The sequence below is a fragment of the Pyrus communis genome, chromosome 2 (assembly GCF_963583255.1).
Source record: "Pyrus communis chromosome 2, drPyrComm1.1, whole genome shotgun sequence".
Classification (NCBI taxonomy): Eukaryota; Viridiplantae; Streptophyta; class Magnoliopsida; order Rosales; family Rosaceae; genus Pyrus; species Pyrus communis.
The window spans coordinates 8048997-8069721 of NC_084804.1; the positions used below are offsets into that span (position 1 = coordinate 8048997).

Consider the following 20725-nt stretch of genomic DNA (forward strand, 5'->3'; position numbering starts at 1 on the left):
TTTTTCATATAACAAATTGGTATATTTAAAAATGGGTACATATAAAATTAAAAAATTAAAAAATTAATTTAATGAGTACAAAACATATAAAATTAAAAAATTAAAAAATTAATTTAATGAGTACAAACTTATTATAATTTTGTTTTTTATATTTTGGAAATGTTTGAATTGAAAATTAATAAGTAGTTTAATAAGAGTGTGAGTATTAAAACTCTAAATCAATTTTTATTTTTTATTATAAAAATTATGTAATTTACATGTAATTCATTAATATATTAATGTTAAAGACCTTGATTAAAATCTAAAAATTAATAAGATCTTAACCAATAAACATTAAAAATTAAAAACCAGATACTAATTTTTCATATATAAATAATCTCTTGTTCTTTCTCTGACCTAGTTTGACCTTCTGAATTCTCAATCCAACTTTATCCCATTATTTAAGAACTTGTGTTGTTGTCACATTAATGGGAATTTGCAGTTTGCAGTTGCAGCACAGCTGACAAAGAACTTGTAGCCTCATTGATTCTCTCTCTCTCTCTCTCTCTCACTAGATTTGCACTCGTTTTTAGGCAGCCATCATAAACACACCTGCAAGAAAAGAAAACCCAAATTTCCAATGCATGCAATTACCGCCCAATTCAATCTTCCATGCATACCCTCGCATGCAAGCACTCAAAACCCAAGACCAACATTCAACCACCCAAAGATTTATCAGCACACCCACATTAAAGATGCAAGCTTTACACTTACGCATCAATGAAACAGTTGATTCCAACAAGTTCATAATCTAGCTTCGAGCTGCTCTGTTTTTGTCAAGAAAAAATGGCTTTAGTAACAGATGCAATTTTGCCACTTTTTTTTGCTCTGTTTCTGCATCTTTCATTAGGGCTTATGTCCTGTGAGGGAAAGCTCGACGGAAATACAACTTTGAGCGTTCTTTTGGAGGTGAAGAGGGCAATTGTGGAAGACCCAGAAAATGTTTTGCATGGATGGTCCGAAAGCGACCAAATTTTTTGTAAGTGGAGGGGTGTGACTTGTGGGTTTGACTCGGTGGACAACTCGGTCCAAGTGGTGGGGCTCAACCTTTCCGACTCGTCACTCGCCGGGTCGATATCTCCCTCTCTCGGTAGTTTGCAAAACCTGCTTCACCTTGATCTTTCTTCTAACCGCCTCTCGGGTCCCATCCCGCCAACCCTCACTAACCTCACGTCCTTGGAATCTTTGCTTCTCTTTTCGAACCAGCTCAATGGGCCCATTCCGACTCAGCTCGGCTCGCTGACGAGTCTCCGAGTCATGAGAATCGGTGACAATGGGCTCACTGGGTCCATTCCCGCCACTTTGGGCAATCTTGTCAATTTGGTCACGCTCGGTTTGGCCTCATGCAACCTCAACGGTCCAATACCTCCCCAACTCGGCCGACTCGGCCTACTGGAGAACTTAATCCTGCAGCTCAATCAGCTCGAGGGTCCGATTCCGGCCGAGTTGGGGAACTGTTCGAGCCTCACTGTATTCACAGCTGCTAACAATACACTCAACGGAACAATCCCCGTGGAGCTCGGCCGTCTCAGCAACCTCGAGCTCCTGAATTTCGGCAACAACAGCCTCACTGGCCAAATCCCAAGTCAACTCGGTGAACTGAGTCAACTCGAATACATGAATTTCATGGGGAACCAACTTGAAGGTCCAGTCCCAAAGTCCATATCTCAACTGCCCAATCTTCAGAGTCTTGATTTATCCATGAACAAGCTCACAGGAGGAATTCCCGACGTATTCGGCACCATGTCTCAGCTGGCAACCTTAGTTTTATCAAACAACAATCTTTCCGGTGTCATACCAAGAAATCTATGTTCCAACACAACAAGTTTGGAGCACCTGATGATTTCGGATTCCGGAATTTTTGGCGAAATCCCAGCAGAATTAGGCCAATGCCGATCAATGAAGCAGCTCGACTTGTCCAATAACTTGCTCAACGGGTCAATCCCAGACGAGATTTATGGACTGGTGGGGCTGACTGATCTGTTGCTCCACAACAACAGCTTGCTGGGTTCGATTTCTCCAATGATATCAAACCTCAGCAATCTGCAGTCACTTGTTCTGTACCACAATAACTTGGTGGGTCCTCTGCCGAACGAGATTGGAATGCTTGGGGATCTTGAGATTCTGTATCTGTACGACAACCAGCTCTCCGGAGAAATCCCAATGGAGATTGGCAACTGTTCGAGCATGCAGATGATCGATTTTTTCGGAAACCGGTTTAGTGGGGAGATTCCGATTACCATTGGGAGGCTCAAAGATTTGAACTTCCTTCATATCAGGCAGAACGAGCTGGTGGGTGAGATTCCCGCCACCTTGGGGAACTGTCACAAGCTGACTATTCTGGACTTGGCGGATAACCGTTTATCCGGCGGGATACCGATAACTTTCGGGTCCCTTCAGGCAATGGAGCAGTTCATGCTGTACAACAACTCGCTTGAAGGTAATCTTCCTGATACATTGGCTCATATGGCAAATTTGACTAGAGTGAATTTGTCGAGAAACAAGTTGAATGGGAGCATTGCTGCATTGTGTGGCTCGAGTTCGTTTCTTTCGTTTGATGTGACTGACAATGCATTTGATCATGAGATTCCTTCCCGGCTAGGAAATTCGAAATCTCTTGAAAGGTTGAGATTGGGGAAGAATCAGTTTACTGGTAAAATCCCACACGCATTGGGGAATATCAGTGAGCTATCACTGCTGGATGTGTCCGGAAATTCGCTCACTGGATCAATACCGGATGAGCTTTCATCCTGCAAGAAACTGTCCCACATTGACTTGAACGACAACCTCCTTTCGGGCACAGTTCCGCGGTGGTTTGGAGGTTTGCCTCAGTTAGGAGAGCTGAAGCTGTCCTCAAATCGCTTCACCGGGCCTCTTCCTAATGAATTGTTCAATTGTTCTAAACTGCTAGTGCTTTCTATGAGTGAGAATTCTCTCAATGGAACCCTCCCTGCTAGGATTGGTAACCTGGAATTGCTTAACGTCCTAAACCTCGACCACAACCAGTTTTCGGGGCCAATTCCTCCGGCTATTGGGAAACTAGGCAAGCTGTATGAGCTTCAGCTCTCACAGAACAGATTTGATGGTGACATACCCTATGAGCTTGGACAACTCCAAAATCTTCAGAGCATTTTAGACCTCAGTTACAATAATTTGAGTGGTCAGATTCCAGCCTCTATTGGGTCACTGTCGAAACTTGAAGCCCTAGATCTATCTCACAACCAACTTGTTGGAGAAGTTCCTTCCCCGCTTGGTGGGATGATCAGCTTGGGAAAGCTTAATCTCTCTTACAACGACCTACAAGGAAAGTTGAGCAAGCAACTCTCGCACTGGCCAGCTGATGCCTTCACAGGAAACTTTCATCTTTGTGGAAGCCCTCTTGGAAGCTGCATTGGCAGAAAGAAGCAGACGGGGCCTAGAGAATCGGTGGTGGTAGCCATTGCTGCCATATGTACTCTATCTGCAATTGCTCTGCTGATATTTGGAGCTGCTTCTCTCTTGAAACACAAGCGAGAAGCTTTTCGAAAAGCCAGTGGCATGAACTGCTTGTACTCGACCAGTTCTTCCCATGCTCAGCGAAGACTGCTCTTCTCAAATGGTTCTGTCAAGCCGGATATCAAATGGAAAGACATCATGGACGCCACGAAGAATCTGAGCAACGAGTTTGTAATTGGCTCAGGAGGGTCAGGAGTAATTTACAAAGCTGAACTGCGCACAGGAGAAACTGTGGCAGTAAAAAAGATTTTGTATAAAGACGATCTTATGGCAAATAAAAGCTTCACGACGGAGATTAAGACGCTTGGGAGGATAAGACACCGGCATCTGGTGAAGTTAATGGGGTACTGCAGCGACAAAGGAGCAGGCTCCAATCTGTTGATATACGAGTACATGGAGAATGGAAGCGTGTATGATTGGATACACCAACAACAAAGTAACAAGAAGAAGAGCCTTGATTGGGAGGCGAGGCTAAAGATTGCTGTTGGATTAGCTCAAGGAGTGGAGTATCTCCACCATGACTGTGTGCCAAAGATCATTCACAGGGACATTAAGTCGAGCAATGTCCTGCTAGATTCCAACATGGAAGCACATCTTGGGGATTTTGGCCTTGCCAAGACACTTAACGAGACTTACGAGTCCAACACAGAATCGAATACATGGTTCGCTGGATCCTACGGTTACATAGCACCAGGTACTAATCAGTTATGCTTTGAATACTCTTCTTTCTTGCTATTTTGGATACTGAATTTCGAGTTCAATTCGACATGGTTCTTCTATGCGATTGATTCTAACAACATTTCATATGATTCCAGAGTACGCTTATTCACTCAAGGCATCAGAAAAGAGTGATGTCTACAGCATGGGGATTGTGCTAATGGAGCTTGTTAGCGGGAGAATGCCGACAGATTCATCTTTCGGCGTGGACATAGACATGGTGAGATGGGTCGAGAGGCATATCGAAATGCAGGATTCTACTCGTGAAGAGTTGATAGACCCTGCACTGAAACCACTATTATCCGGAGAAGAAAATGCCGCATTCCAGGTTCTTGAAATCGCACTGCAGTGCACGAAAACCAGCCCAGCAGAGAGGCCTTCGTCACGACAGGCGTGTGATCAACTACTACATGTTTTGAATCATCGGACGGTGGAGTTTGAGAAAAAGAATTTAGACTCTTATACATAAGTAATGAACCGCGTTTCAGAGGTTGACGAAAATTTGTTGTTAGTATAAATATTCCACCCTGTCCCGAAGAGTAACTAGGATCAATTCTGTCACGTACTTATTCATTCTGTTTGGTTTGGGCTAGCAACCATAATGCAGCATTTTGTTGCTGGATGCTACTGATGCGAATCGGGTTTGTGAGAGTTTATGTTATCATCTATGAATCAATCGTAGTATCTGAGTTCGAATTGAATCCCCCATTTGGGCAGGGCAGCGTACCCGCCCCTGTGCACAAGGCTTGATTTTGTAGATTAGAGTAGTTTAAAATATGACATTGTCAAGACGGAAAGCGAATGCTTATGGATCTAGTAACTTTTCATCAGAGTAGACAGATCAGAACCAAAAACCTAGAAACAAAGAGAAGAGTTGGTCCAACTGTTTCTAAAAGCTCTAACTAACAGGCGTACATTTTTAAGCTAAGCAGATTCGTTCAGGTTCGTGCGTGATCAAACCACTTCACAAAAACAAATATGCCAAACCACTTTACAAACGAGGAGGAAAACTCTTGCAACCAATTTGAAGAATCTTCGTCGCGAAAGACGGTGTGTATTATTAAAGAACAAGACACGCCGTTCAGCTTTCATATAGCTTTGCAATATGAAAGTATTTCAAAGGTTATGCATCACAAGAAGATGAGAAAATTGGGAAAGCTTTTACAGCAGCCTTGCAAACATATCAACATTAATTTAAAAACAAAAAGTGCCTAAAACTTTAAGGCCGAACCGTCTCTTAGAACATGGATCCCGTATGAAAATGCCTCAACAAACTCAGACGCGAACTAGTCATCATCTTCATCTGCAATGAAGAAGAAACATTAAGCCAGGAAAGAAAAGGAGTCGGATGAAAGATACACTTTCTGAGATTAAATCACAAAAACTATATATGTTCGCTTTACTTCCTGAATTGAATTCATTCACAAATAAAAGTCCATTAAGGAAATAAAAAAGAGCTACAGTGAACCAACGAATGAATCTACTAAAGGTACGGTACATACTTCGTACAAAAAATTTAAAAACCTAACCAAAAACTGGTAAAGCAATTCAAGTGCTCCACAAAATATAAGTAGGCAATAAGTTACAGCCCTTGGCATCTCCTAATACAGTTTTACTTCTCAAAGAGAGCAACAAACATAATCCACAACCAATCATGACTTGGTAAGAGAAAAACACTTTCCATTGATGTATTCTTGATTCCTAATGCAACAAATCAGTAATCATTGAGGCGGATTTTGCAAGTTGGGAAGCATAGATATATAATTCACAACTTTTGACCTATGGTATACTTAAAATCATACATGATGAATAGGGATCTGAAAGATAAAACGTGTGGAACAACGTGGAGTAACATCCCCATCATTTCATGGGTACAGTGTTTGAGAACTTTTTGTAGGAACCTCCCCAAATTCTTTTGCAGGAAAACAAAGGGATGAAGGGGTTTGAAACACAGGTAGCAAATCTGTTTATCCAAGACCCAAAACAGCTTATTGTACATATCATTCAACCATAGTCTAGTCAAACAAAACAAAGCTTAAACCTGAATCCGAGTCATTAGCACGAGAAGATGAACCTCCTAATAATCCCAAGCACCACTTCATACTCTCGTAAAAGTTTATTTTTTCCCATCAGTTATTAACTTAAGGAAAAACTGCAGAAGTAGTATGCATAGTAACCTTTTTAAGTCATAACTGTTTTGTAATTTATGGGTAATGCACAGATCAACGAATTAAAAAAGTATTCCTGACAAGATTTCAAATCCACAATCAGTTTGATGAAAAAAAACAACCCCAACGTTTCAGCTTGTTATATAAGATAAAAAAATTAAGACAAAATGCAACAATAAGACGGCCAAAAAATGCAAGTAGGCAAACTATTTAGGGTGTAAGAGCACATGCATGAATTTTTTAATCTTTGCCTTTCAACCATATAATAAGACACAGGATGGATTAGACTGCCATATTGAAAGGATGAAAAAAATTACTCTTTTCAATCCATATTCAGTAAGATTATCTAGTAGGCCGATAGGCTAATACGACCTTGGCATGACGTTCAGAGCTCAGATGGCCCTATATCAGGAAGACCGGGATTTCCTGGTTAGGAAAATCGAAACTGTCTTCTTAATTCACATTTCTATAAAGGTCGCACATTAATGAAGCAAATTTGAGAGAGTGACAAATGGTTATTTCCTACAGAATTTCACCTAAAATGTTTCAATTCAGCATTTCCACAATATCCAAACCACACTTGCAAGCAAATACGATCTGAAAACAGTATTCTGATCCGTCATAACACTCAAACGAGACATGGGGTTCTGATATTTCGGAAATCATCTGAAAAATGAACTTATCAAAACCAAGCTCAAAGATTGAGACGCCAAAACACAAATGGGATTGTTGGGTTGTCGAAAGATACAATTTTGAATCATGAGAAATTGAGAAATGAATCGAATTTTGATATTGGGTTGGAAATATATACCTATGTAACGGCGTTCGTTGGCGGCCTTGGCCTTGTCGAGCATTTTATCGAGGTCCTCTTTGAGCTGTTCGTCCCATTTGACGAGCTGGTTAACGAATACTGCGCCCAATCCCATGCCCAGAATGTGCTCCCAAGGATCTGAATCGGATCATTGGACAAATTGGGGGTTAGTGTTCATGAGTCAATTCAATCACCCGAGAAATGATTAGTGATTAAAGGGGAGAGAGAGAGAGAGAGAGAGAAAGAAAGAGATGAAATTTACGGCGCATGTAAGGGAGCTTGCGGAGGGCGTTGGAGTACATCTGGGTGCCCAACCCCAATAGAGCTCCCACCATCGTTGAAGTTATCGGCATCTTCAAACCTTTTCTTTCACTCCGGACTGCCTGCTTCTCTACCCGTGTGACAAGCTAAAATATGTGAATATGAAATTGGGGAATTTTTTCAATTGACACCTGACCTCTTTACCAAATTGCAATTGTGTCACCTCAAAATAATAAAAAAAAAACCCATCGACTAACTGGGTTTTTTTTTCCATTTTTTAACGGACGATATAATGGAGCTTGGGGAAGACGCTCAGAAGATTTGGCTAACAAAAGTTTAAAACAATATCATTAGATTATAGTAGTAAGTGAAATTGATTGAGTTAAATGTAGGTGGCATTTCACAACTTATTGGTAAATTTAGGTGATATATTGCTTCATTTTTTTCTTTTCAAGTGTCAAGTGGCAATTGAAATAAAAAAAAAGATAATACTAAGGATATTAAATTTTAAACTTAAATTTGCAAACTAAATAATGTGTCATCAATAGAAAATAAGTACGTTAAGCAACACTTAAATAGTAATCTAATCATTAACAACCACATCATTTAGTTTACAAAATGAGAAATGTTAAGGAGACCCTCTCAAGGTGGGACTCTCTATGGACTATCTACCACATCACACTTTAACATCAATTCTCATGTCAAGATTATAAAATATTGTGTAAAAAACATGAGGTGACAAAAAGTCCATGGAGAGCCCCACTTTTTAGAGAGTCTACTTAGCACTTTTCTTACAAAATTTAGTTAGAAATTTAGTTTCCCTAGTATTAAATGTGACTACAGTACTTATATGTTTTAATATGATGATTGTACTAAATACAATATTCGTATGAATAATATTTGACCGTCATATGGTAATTGTATTAAACATATATAAGTATTGTAATCAGTCGCAAAATTCAGGCGACATTTTGAGAGTTAAATTCAATTTAGGACCTTGAGTTTTTCACCAAATAACATGTTACCCCTTCCAATTTGGATACTTTATACTCTTATCACGTAAACTTTTTTGTGCAATGATATTTATTTATACTAAGGGACAAGAATAAACATAAAAAATTACAAGAACACAAAGATGTATCATGGTTCACTATGAAATGGGGCTACATCCATGTTGGTGTAGTCTTCAGTTTCCACTATGTCAACGTAACAAATTATAAGGAGGCTTGTGCCTTTGAGAGAATAAAGTGACTCAAGTTTAGACTGAGAGGCCCCCTTCTAATATGAGGGAGAAGGATCTCTTTTAGGGTGTGATCTTTACACACCACCTTTTACTTCTCACACAACCTTCTAATTTTCGGTTGCCGAATCGATTGAATTGAAGAAAATCAAAGGACATAAATTTACAAAGAGTGTGTAGATAGCATAACCCTCTCTTTTATAGGATTTGGTTTCTCTCCCCTTTACAGAATCGGTACATGGTGCTCAACATGAGGCCATGCTCGACTAAAAGTAGTGCACGTTGAAAGGCTGCTGGACTAACTCGCGACAAGGTGGTTACTTGGTTGGAGGCTATGCTTGTTGCAAGGCGACTTGACTAGTGTTGTTGCTCGTTGCAAGTATACGCTTGACGTGACTGTGAATATGATTGATTCTCCACATGAGGCGGGTTCGCATGTTGGGTCTATGCGTTGAGTTCATGAGTTAGGTCTTTGAGTTAGGTCCACACTTAGCTCTTTGAGTTGAATCCAAAAAATGAGTCTGTGAGTCGAGGTTCGAGCTCGGATGTCGAAGCTTGTGGGTGTCCAAACTCATAACAACAAGAGAGAATGTGGCATGCTTGAAGTAAAAGTCATGCCGATCCTAGTAAGATAATTTAAAATATGTGGAACTTTAAAAGATAGGGTTCTTATTTTCTTGATAAGCCCCAGCTAAAAGGCAAATAGAGGCGTGGCTGACAATGAAGTGATAAACAATATAAGGTCATCTTCAACCGAAAGAGGACCAGATGACTCGTTTTACCCCTATAGCCCTTCAAGAAATTAATATTTTAATGAATAGTGACGGTCATATTTCTTATTATTTCCAATCAAGGGGCCAAAGGGTCATAAGCCAAACATAGCCATGTGACAAAAAATCATCTCCAATCGAGGGGGCCAGAAGACCATAAGCCAAACATAATTTATTATTTAAATTGAAAGACAACAACAACTTAAATTTAAACTCTATAATCATCATCATCATCATCTGCCATTGTAGTATTATAGTCGGATGTAAACAACTCCCGTCGGACCATAATTTCCCTCTTTTTCCTATCAAAATAGGTCTTACTCGTTGGAGTGTAATCCGAAGTGTTCCTTTGCATATTCTTATCATTCATCTCTTCTTGTATTTGTTTAGCCCGTTCTTCGTGCCTACAGTTCCTTTCTTCCACGACAATGGCATTTTGCTCCGCCATTAATCACAATGAGGCCACCATTTCATGTTGAAAGGCATAATCATCCTTTGTCTTGCCCTTTTCCTTCAATTTTTGGGTCTTGTTTCGTCCCATAGCCCTAGGTATGGAACTTTCACTTGAAGACGGATTTTCTACCCTTGTTTCTTGAATGGTAGGGGATCCATGTTCATCCCCAACTACATTTGAGGATGCATTTCCGAACACCAACGTAGGAACAACTCTTTCTTGAGGTGGATCTTCAAATAACACCCACCCTTTATAAATTTCCCAACAACCGTAATGATTAAAGGGTTTTGAGTTGCCCTCCATATACAATTCCTCCGCTTGGCGTACCTAGAAAATATAATTACAAAAATTAGAGGAAATTAAATGTAATATAATTAAATATTTAAAATAACTTGTGAAAACACTTACTTCGTCGTACTAATTGGCTCCACTTTCATGTCTGCTTCCTACCTTTACCATTGCTTGATGCCATTTATTCAAACTTGGATGAAGATATTTTTTCCATCTTGAAGAACAACTCTCGTGGTTTCGGGAATTCGGTGGAGTGGTGTCTTCGTAGAACTCATAATACTTTTTGGATGTACAAGTCCAAACACCTTCACTTGTTTGAGAATTCCCCCTCACACTATCTTCAGAGACCCATCTATAAGCCCTACAAAGAGCTTCATCTTCTTTTCGGGTCCAAGCCCTACCTTTCATTGCAAATTCGGTTATTTGAAAATTATTGAAAAATTTAAAGCAAAGATTATTGAAAGAGGTAAGAGAATAGGGTGTGAAGAATTGAAATAGAATGAAGTAAGATAGTATGAAATGGTGAAAATTATGTGAGAAATGGTGTAGAAATGACTTAGGTATTTAAAGGGCAAAAATGGGATTTTCTTTTTTTTTTTTTAAATTTTGTCCCAAAAAAAAAAAAAAAAACATTCAAATCCAACGATCACCCGGCGTTAGCATGATGCCAGGTAGCCATTGGATTCAAATGCTTGGGCCGGCCCAGGGCTAGTTGGCTGGTTAGATTGGGCCAGCCGGTTGCCATAATTTGGTATTTTTGAACCGGTGGGGCCCACGAGTCATTTGGCCTAGTCTTTGGTTGGAGATGGCCTAAGAGAGGGAGGACTAGGCTTGTTAGTCGTCCAGCCAAGAGAGAAAAAAGTAGAAAAATATTAAAATGCTAATTTTTTTCCACCATTGGATTAAATCCGATGGTGGTTGACCAACATTTTTCTTGGTCTCTGTGGAGTAAACGAGAGTATAATTCTCTCTCATCCTATTATCAATTCCTTCCATTCCTTCCTCTCTCACTTTAATTTTTGTCTTTTTCTCTATGTAGAAAATTTAAAACAAAATATTAACGTGACTTAATCATAATCTATAAAAATAGAAAAGAAAGAGAGAATAGGAGAAAATGGAGTACCGGATTGGACAATTACCAAGTACTTTCCTGGATAAGTGCTTTTGCAAATTGCAATTGTTAAAGGAGAGATTATATTCACACATCTCAAATTACTTCTCCCACACATTTTTATTTTTTTAATATGTTTCTATCAATGGCTAGTGGTGTGTAGAAAATATTAAAAAATTAAAAAGATATGAGACAAGTAATTTGAGGTGAGCAATGCAAGTCAAACCTACCATCACTACGTACTGAAAAAAAAAAATAATAATAATAAATAAATAAACCTACCACCACTACTTGGAGGCTGTGGGTAGCCCTACAATTACCAGGTACTTTCCTGGATAAGTGCTTTTGCAAATTGCAATTATTAAAGTTGTGAAGCAAGGCAACATTGTCAAACCTACCACCATACTGAAAAAATAAAATAAATAAATAAACCTACCAGAGGCTGTGGGTAGCCCTACTAGTACTGGGTGCTAGTTTGGTAGTTCCTGTCTTCTGTATTTGCAACCGGTCATCATCTCCTTCTAAGTTCTAGCTACTAAGAAAGTACAGTACTGTGCCTGTGCGTCTTCTGTCTTGTACTATTTTTCTTAATAATAACAATTAACTTTCTGCTTGTTTATTTGTATAGTTACATAAGAAAATTACGATGGCGGTCGCATCTCTGCTCACTTTTGCGGCCAAGGGAATACTGGAGAAGGTGGCTTCGCTTGCTGCTCAAGAAATCAGTCTTGCCTGGGGTTTCAAAACAGAACTAAAGAAGCTCAGTGAATCCTTATCCGTTCTTCAAGATTTTTTAGGCGACGCTGCCGAGCAAGCGCAAGCTCGGGGCAAGGCAGTGGAAGTTTGGGTGAAGAAACTTGAGGACATAGCCCATGACGCCGATGATGTCTTGGACGAAATCAACTACGAAAATCTCCGGAGTCAAGTGGAACTGCGAAACAATATGAAGAAAAAGGTAATGAGTTTTCTTTCTTCATCCAATCCCACTTTATTTCGTCGAAAAATGGCTTGCAAAATTAAGAAAATCAACACTTCTCTGGCGGATCTTAAGAATGAGGCATCTTTCCTTGGATTAGTTGCAAAAACAATAGATGCAACTGCTCCGGAAATTAGATGGGATAGAGAAACCAACTCACTCGTTGCGGCAGATGAAGTCATAGTCGGAAGGGAGAAGGTTGTGTCAAGTATAATTGCAACCTTGACAAACTCGGACGTCAATCAAGAAAATCTTTCGGTTATGGCCATCGTGGGGATGCCAGGCCTAGGAAAGACAACTTTGGCCAAGTTAGTATACAATGATAATTCTATAAACAGGTTTTTCGCCGAAAAGATGTGGGTGTGTGTATCTAACACTTTTGATGCCAATTCCATTTTAAGTCGGATCTTAGAATTACTTGACCCAACAAAGGTTGGAATACAAAGTCAAGAGGCCTTGCTTAAAAACCTTCAAAAGGAGTTGAAAGATAAAAGATACTTACTTGTTCTCGATGATGTTTGGAACGAAGATCCTCAAAAATGGAAAATGTTGATAAGTTGTTTGTCAATGCTTGATTCTGCTCGAGGAAGCAAAATTATTGTCACCACCCGCAGTGCCAAAGTTGCATCAATAACAGAAACACTTCCGCGACATAATATGGGAATTTTGTCAGTGGATGATTGTTGGTCCATATTGAAAGCCTTTTCAGATAACAATGCTCCTTTAGCTCAAGATTTAGAGAAAATTGGGAAGCAGATTGCTGAACGTTGTGCTGGTCTACCACTGGTAGCAAAGGTACATCCTATCATACTGATTATACTTTAAATTTAATTATATATGCTTCTATTGATTAGTTTTAGATTATATGACACGCCCCGACCCCGATATTCTCTGAATACCAGGATAGGCACGTGCTGGCCGACACCCGAAGGTGACGAAAGCCATTTATTGAGTGCAAATGCTGAAAACAAAGGATATATAAGGCTTATAAATATAAAAGAATAATTAATATGCAAATAAGGACCGTGTTCAGAGCACACCTCTAAGCTAGAACACTAAAAGAAAATAATATAAAATTGAATGAAACAAAGGAGTGGGTCCTACACCGAGAGGACTCGAAGATGCTGATACAGAAGTGCCTGGACGTCGGGATTGTATGCCTCGATTCTAAGTCCTGAAGGGGGCGCAAAACAAACATGATAGGACCAAGTTGATATATATATAATAAAACAGTTATCAACATACTAACCCCCAGGTTTTATGAAAACACAAATATAATGATAAACATAGGTTTTCCGAAACCTAGCATGTCGTGCAATGTCTCAAATCATAACTCGCATAAATAATAAACACTAGTGAATGTCCGATATAACACTTCAGGCCCCATGCCGGCTCCCCGTCTCTGAGCACACAGTCAGAGGAAAATGCACTTCAGGCCCCTTGCCGGCTCCCCGTCTCTGAGCAGACAGTCAGAGGAAAACACACTCCAGGCCCTATGCCAACACCAAACCGTCGCCCGGGACGGACCGGATCTATCCCTACGTCCCGTAGCGGAAAGGACCACTAGGTAAGTACAAAATCAGTGAACATACATATATTGAAAATCAACTTCATAGTATAAAGTCATCCATCATCTATACTATAAAGAGGTGTTCTAAACATGTTCTAAATATCATATCGTCATCCATCAGATATGCTATAAGAACATGGGTTATAGGAAAAATAGTAATAATTCAAACTAGCCTTAGTAAGCATGTTATCTCAAAAACGTTCATAAAACATAATCATCAAATCATGCTTTTCATGTATGCATTTCTACTATCAAAACATGCATTTTTAGAAGGGGTCCACTCACAGTACTTCGCTGTCGAAAAGCCACGCCACTAGCGAAGACGGAAACGCCACAATTAAACGCCCCTAAGCACATAAAGGGTACATTTAGTCAAACTCTATTCAAACGATTGAATTTGGGAAAACGGACATCGGAAACGGGTTCAGGAAGTCGAAATTAGCCTAGGAAGGGTCCCGCACGAAATCAAAAAGTCAACGGTCAAAGTCAACGTTGACCGTTGACCGGTCAAGGTCAAAGTCAAAGGTCAACGCTGACCGTTGACCCAGTCAACGGGTCACGGGTTTGGGCTTTAGGGTTTTGGGGTTAGGGTAATTGGGTTAGGTTTTAGGTGGGTTGGGTTTGGGTTAGAAGGAAAGTGGGTTTGGGTTTGAAACCTCATGGCCCAAGGCCTAATTTAAAAGGGGAAATGGGTTTGGGCTGCAACCAAGGCCCTAAGGCCTTTTGGGTTTTTAAAATGAAACAAAATAAAAATAAAAAGGAAAAGGTTTAGGGTTTTGGGCCAGAGACCAAACGGGCCTAAGGCCCGTGCGTGTGTGTGGAGAACGGCCCGAAGGCCTGGGTGCCCGGAGAAGAACACCGGAGCTCGGCCGGAAAATTCCCAAGCTCCTTTGGAGCTCAAAACTCAACCAAAACATGTCATTCAATATACCAAATTGAAGCCCCGAAGGTAAGGAATCGAAATATACCCTTGGTTCCCGTCATCGTGGTCGGAGTTGGCCGGAAAACAGCCTGGAAGCCACGGGTGTCCGCCGGAACTGGGTAAGATTCAAATGAGCATAACTTCTTCAATACTCAATTAAATTGGGTGAAACAAAAAGGAAAGTTGTAGTACTCAGCGAGACGAAGAGATTGATACCTTGCACGCCGGCCAAATCGCCGTGGTTTGGCCGGAAATCGCCTCGAAAGTCACTGAGGTCGCCGGAAACTGGGTAAGATTCAAATGAGTATAACTTCTTCAATACTCAATGAAATTGGGTGAAACAAAAAGGAAAGTTGTAGTACTCAGCGAGACGAAGAGATTGATACCTCGCACGCCTGCCAACTCGCCGTGGTTTGGCCGGAAATTGCCTCGAAAGGGGCGGTGCTCGCCGGAAAACTGGGAAATGTCTCCGAGGTGGTTTCTTCATGGTTTGACGTCCAAAACACATCCACGGGGTTAGAAAAGAGTTATAGGTGTGGGCATGGGTGTGTATGTGTGTGTGTTCTTGTCGGAGGAATGAGCACCGAGAGGAGGGGGAAAGGAGAGAGAGCACGGGAAGAAAGAGAGAAGAGAGAAGAGAAGACTTTTCAAAAAAAAGAAAAGAAAAGAAGGGAAAGGGAAAGAACCGGGGGACAAAACAGGGGGTGGGCCCCCTTGGGCTCACCAATTAAGGCTCAAAAACAATTTTAAAAAGGAAGGTATCCCCCAAACTTAGTGAAAATATAAAAATACCTATTTTCTTACGTAAATCCCGGGACGGGTTCTTACATTATAACCCACCCACAAGTTGCTAGGGTGTGCAAAATCCGAACCACACCAACTAATCCAATCCAGTAGAGTTTATATTAATTGTGTACTTTTTTATTTTCAGTTTTGACAGTGACAAACTTAGCATGTATACTTATCATCTGAACCTCAACTTTATGTGTAATTTTGTGAAAATAATTAACAGAATTAAAAAAAAAAAAAATCCCTCACAAAGAATGCTGTAATCAACTTGAATCAAATTGCTCAAAGTTTTTTAGTTGTTGTTAAAAACTTTACCCTGTACATGATTTGATAGGAATTCTTATTCATGTAACAGGTTTTGGGAGGTCTGCTGCGATCTAAACGCAGTATTGCTGAATGGTTGTCAATTAAAGAAAGTAGAATATGGGACTTGCCAGAAGGAGAAGATAAAATCATTTCAGTCTTGAGGTTGAGCTTTGATAATCTGAAATCGCCTTCTTTGAAACAATGTTTTGCGTATTCCTCAATGTTCATGAAAGACTTTGAAATTGAAAGAGATAACTTGATTCAACTTTGGATGGCTCAAGGATTACTCCACCCTTCTTCTGACAAAAGTAATCTAGAAATGGAGGCTATTGGTGATGAATATTTTGATACTCTATTACAGAGCTCCTTGTTTAAAGATGCTACACATGATGGCTATGGCATTGTTACCAAATGCAAGATGCATGATCTAGTGCATGATCTTACAGAACTGGTATCCAAATCAGAAATCTTGACACAAGACTTCCAAGAAAGAAATGATACAACTGAGATTCGACATGTAGCTCGGGTTTCATCTTCCATACTAGAAAGAATTCCAGGGAGAAATCTTGAGAGGTTGCGATCGGTATTTCCTTATGGCAAAGTCCCTAGTAATATCTTGCCAAGGTTTAAAGCCTTACGTTTGTTAAATTTAGCCAAGGCAAAAATTAAGGAGATTCCAAGTTCAATTGGCAAGCTGAAACACTTGAGGTATCTGGACGTTTCTGGAACTAGTCTCAAAGCACTCCCCAAATCTATACACAAACTCTATAACCTACAGACCCTAAGAGCAATGCGATGTTATTCTCTTAATGAATTTCCAGAAGAAGTGAACAATTTGATCAGCTTGAGACATGTTTATTTTGATAAGAGTATGAAGTTTCCTCTTGGGGTGGGGCAATGGACTCACCTCCGGACACTGCCTCACTTTTCTGTGGGAAAGGAAAGAGGTTGTGGAATTGAGGAGTTGGCTAGCTTGAACCAGTTGAAGGGTGAATTAACTCTCTACAATCTAGAACACGTACGTGATAGAGATAAAGCAAGGAAAGCTAAATTGGAGGATAAGAAAAACCTATGCCATTTGAGATTTGTATGGACAGAAGATATGTCAACAACCAACAACAATGATGAGGATGTACTAGAAGGCCTCCAACCACATTCCGAGTTCGAAGGCCTCGTGATTGAACATTTCAGGGGTGCTAAATTTCCGTCTTGGATGATGAGTAGGTCGTTACCGCTCAATAATTTGAAGAAGATTCATTTGCGCAGGTGCAACAAATGTGAAGGAGTACCAACACTCGGTCATCTACCTAATCTTCAACACCTTCGGATTGATAGAATGGCTGAGCTAAAATGTATCGGAGCTGACTTTTATGGTTACAATCTTGTTTACAATGCAACAAGGTCACGTAAAGAGACGACAACTTTGTTTCCAGCACTGAAACAATTATCCATTAGTGAGTGCAGGGAGCTTATTGAATGGATGGAAGCACCAAAATTGTCAACTGAAGTGTTTCCTTGCCTTGAGGAGCTCCATATCTTGAATTGTCCCAAATTGAGAAATGCTCCCAGTCATTTTCCATTGCTCAAGGACTTGTGGATATCTTCTTGTGACGATGTCCAGCCATTAAAAAATATAACCAGCAGACTAACAAGTCTGACTTCCCTCACGATTGATCTTAATAAGAAGATTACTAGTCTGCCAAAAGGGATGTTGGAGAGCAACAAAAATCTCACATCTGTTGAGATATTAAGTTGTGAGAAGTTGACTTGTATTGCTCCCAATGTACTTGGATGTTGCACATCCCTCCAGAAGCTGCATGTCTATGATTGTAAAAAGCTGAGGCGTTTACCTGATGGGATAGACACACTGCCTTTGCTTGAGAAGATGACAATAAGAGAATGCCCTCGCCTAGAGTTCATCCCAATGACACACGGCATGGTTTCTCTCCGCAAACTGCATATTGATTCTTGCGGTGGACTGTCAGGCCTACCAAGTGGGCTAGAATACTGTACATCTCTTCAAGCATTGAGCATAATGGGTTGCGGTAATCTATCAGTCATTCCAGTCACACACGACCTTTCTTCTCTCCGCACATTGAAGATTGGAGATTGTGAAGGATTATCATGCCTACCAAGCGGACTCGAGCATTTCTCCTCTCTACAAGAATTGTCTGTGTGGAATTGTCCAATTGTAACATCAATTCCAATTTCCAACGGCACGCCCTTGACCTCCTTGCAGGTATTGGAAATTGAAAATTGTATGGAATTATCAAGCTTCCCGGCCCTAGAATATTGTCCTTCTCTTTTGAAATTGATGATAAGGAACTGCCCAAAGTTAGCATTCATAAGTGCCTTATCACTTACGAATCCACTACCAAGTAGCAGATCAGAAAACTTCACTAGTACGAGCCTTGACAGTCTTGAGTATTTGTCTATAAGGAGTTGTAGTAATCTGCATTCAATTCCAGATTTAGACAGCTTCACTTCTCTCCGTCAACTGTGGATTCATAACTGTGAAAGATTAGAGATTCGGGTTACTTCACTATGTGTCTCTCTTGAGGAGTTGAAATTAACCAGTTTGCCTAAGCTAGAGAGTATACCAAGTTTAGACAACCTCACATCTCTCTGTATGGTGGCCATTTATGGTTGTCGGAATTTGAAAATTTTCCCAAGGGGGCTTCACTGCCTCACTCGTTTGAAGACTTTGACAATTGGTGGGTTCTCGGAGGAGCTTGATTGCTTCCCTGACTTTCCAATTCTTTCGCGACTTAAAAGATTAACATTGCGTGGGTGGCCTAAGCTCAAGTCTCTGCCTCAACAAATTCAACACTTCACTTCTTTGACGCATTTGTGTATAATGTCTTTTGATGGAGTGGAGGCCCTGCCAGACTGGTTGGGTAACCTTACATATCTGTGGCAGCTGGAGATTGTGAACTGCAAGAATTTGATGTATTTACCTACCGTCAAAGCTATGCAACGCCTTACCAACTTACTAAATCTGGAAATTCGTTGTTGCCCCTTTCTTGGAGAAAGGTGCACTGCAGAGACAGGCTCGGAATGGCATAAGGTTTCTCACATTCTTACTTTCAGAGGTACATTATTTTTTATCTCCGTGAAATAATGGTTTTCATTTTTCAATTCAGTTGACTACAATTTTTTAAAATGAGTAAAAGTGGTTTATCCTTACCTTTATGTTTTACTGATCATCGAGCAAACATGTTTTTCCAGTCCGGGATTTTCTGAGTCGTGCAGAGTGTTGAAGCTATGCGACGCCTTAACGTAGTATGGCAGCCGTGTGCCCAGAAAGAAATTAACTCAGTTGGATAACGATAGTCATGGTCTTCACTGCACATTTGAAGAGGAAGATCGATGTTCCTAGTTATAACAACCTAAGAGTTTCAAAAGTTTCACATTGTGAGTATAAGCATTATAAGTTCAGCTCCAAGTTTTATACGTACTATTATTTGAACCGTAGAATTTCTTGTGTGTATATAATTGCTAAGCCCTGTGTTTGACCACAGGAAGAATAGGGATTAATTCAAGTGAAAACTGATAAACTTGATATTGGTAGGCTCTGGTCCTTTTAAGGAAGAATAGGGATTAATTCATGTTGTACACGAGAAAATGATGATAAGGTCCATGTCAAACTCATTCATTTGTTTTTTGCTAGGGTTTAGGGTGGCTCTGGTCCATTTAATTAAACTGATTTATAATAGCATCTCCAAAGTAATCAAGGGTTTCAAGTGTTAAGGGTATAAGATTCAATGGTTAATAGAATGCCTAGTGTCATTAGATTAGTGAATAAGAGTGAGTTAGTACTGTACTGATGATGTATACAAAAGGCAACAGAGCCATTCTGTTGTAATCACTTTTTTTCTTCTGTCTTAATGAAATCAGTCATTCATATTCTTCTCGGTGGCTAGTTCTTGTGTTTCTACTTGCTTAACACAAGGCTCCGAAAGACATACAGTTTATCATGTATATGTGATTTAACACGGATCCTTGAAGGTGTACTCATCCAGTTTCGTTCTTTCTTGTTTTATATAAGTTGGACCAAGTTTATTCATTTCACTTATAATGTAAAAGTACGAACTGTTGAATAAGTTGATGTCATGGAATTAAGCATTTGCAAAAGTTAAGGTAAATGATATCTTAGGGACCAAATATGTGGGAGTATTCATGAGTGTACTATTTTGATCCCAAATAATAATGTTCCTCAGTGACAGTATTCACATTATGGTATATTGTTTTGTAATCTTAGAGAACTGATACGTGAATGGTAGTATTATTTTTTCTTGGGTTCTGCACCTTTTAGTTAGCTGTTGAAGTTCTTTAGTTAAGATAGCTTAGTGATCACATTTACTAAGTAATTGCAGTAAAGTAAAAGAGTCTCGATCTCACTCATGTAAGAGAACGTTGGAATTCATATGAATTCATCACATTTGAATTCATTTGAGTTTATCGAGACTAGGACAGCTAGCAATCTTAGAAGTAAGCTATACATAAAGGTGAACTTCTTAGGGTCTGTATCCGGATAAACCTAAAACATATTGGAGGGAAAATGAAGTAAGCCACATGTTAAATAAGCCATAAGGCAGTTGGTTTAATTAAGAAATCGATGGTACGTAACTGCCATGTTGATGGGACAGGCGGTTACCAATATTAGAGGAGTGGATTGGTCCCTCTTCTCGGTACACAACCATTGTTCATTCGAGAGAGACTGCCCCATCGAGAATCTTGAGCATTTTGCTGTGTGTACAAGGGAAGGGAAGACACCGCTATCGTTAGAGTTATGACTGCAAGTT

At 39.9% G+C, this 20725-nt stretch overlaps 2 protein-coding genes, 1 long non-coding RNA gene and 1 pseudogene across 4 annotated transcripts; 2 read left to right on the forward strand and 2 right to left on the reverse strand.

The window, feature by feature from the left end:
* The first annotated feature begins 825 nt into the window (after positions 1 to 825).
* On the forward strand, positions 826 to 4806 carry LOC137727145 (LRR receptor-like serine/threonine-protein kinase GSO1). Its single transcript, XM_068466084.1, has 2 exons — positions 826 to 4228; positions 4350 to 4806. The coding sequence occupies exons 1-2, from the start codon at positions 826 to 828 to the stop codon at positions 4718 to 4720; spliced, it is 3774 nt and encodes a 1257-aa protein (XP_068322185.1). The 3' UTR covers positions 4721 to 4806.
* Positions 4807 to 5257: 451 nt separating this feature from the next.
* LOC137726540 (uncharacterized) lies at positions 5258 to 7646 on the reverse strand. The gene is made up of 3 exons (XM_068465471.1): positions 7493 to 7646; positions 7231 to 7368; positions 5258 to 5554 (listed from the first exon to the last, which is right to left on the reverse strand). The coding sequence occupies exons 1-3, from the start codon at positions 7581 to 7583 to the stop codon at positions 5538 to 5540; spliced, it is 246 nt and encodes an 81-aa protein (XP_068321572.1). The 5' UTR covers positions 7584 to 7646; the 3' UTR covers positions 5258 to 5537.
* A 4247-nt stretch (positions 7647 to 11893) lies between these two features.
* On the forward strand, positions 11894 to 19203 carry LOC137724669 (putative disease resistance protein RGA4; annotated as a pseudogene).
* LOC137726528 (uncharacterized) lies at positions 13367 to 15412 on the reverse strand. Of its 2 annotated transcripts, XR_011067646.1 has the most exons (5): positions 15212 to 15412; positions 15042 to 15110; positions 14872 to 14940; positions 14189 to 14250; positions 13367 to 13507 (listed from the first exon to the last, which is right to left on the reverse strand). It is a non-coding gene; the product is annotated as an uncharacterized lncRNA (long non-coding RNA). The 2 variants fall into 2 exon arrangements; XR_011067647.1 differs by lacking the exon at positions 15042 to 15110.
* Positions 19204 to 20725: the final 1522 nt, after the last annotated feature.

Excerpts from the sequence above, each read along its gene's own strand:
- LOC137727145 (XM_068466084.1), top strand. The coding sequence starts at position 826 with ATGGCTTTAGTAACAGATGCAATTTTGCCACTTTTTTTTGCTCTGTTT. Across the intron at positions 4,229-4,349 it reads CTACGGTTACATAGCACCAG|AGTACGCTTATTCACTCAAG; the intron begins GTACTAATCAGT and ends ATATGATTCCAG.
- LOC137726540 (XM_068465471.1), bottom strand. The coding sequence starts at position 7,583 with ATGCCGATAACTTCAACGATGGTGGGAGCTCTATTGGGGTTGGGCACC. Across the intron at positions 7,369-7,492 it reads CAAGCTCCCTTACATGCGCC|ATCCTTGGGAGCACATTCTG; the intron begins GTAAATTTCATC and ends GATCCGATTCAG.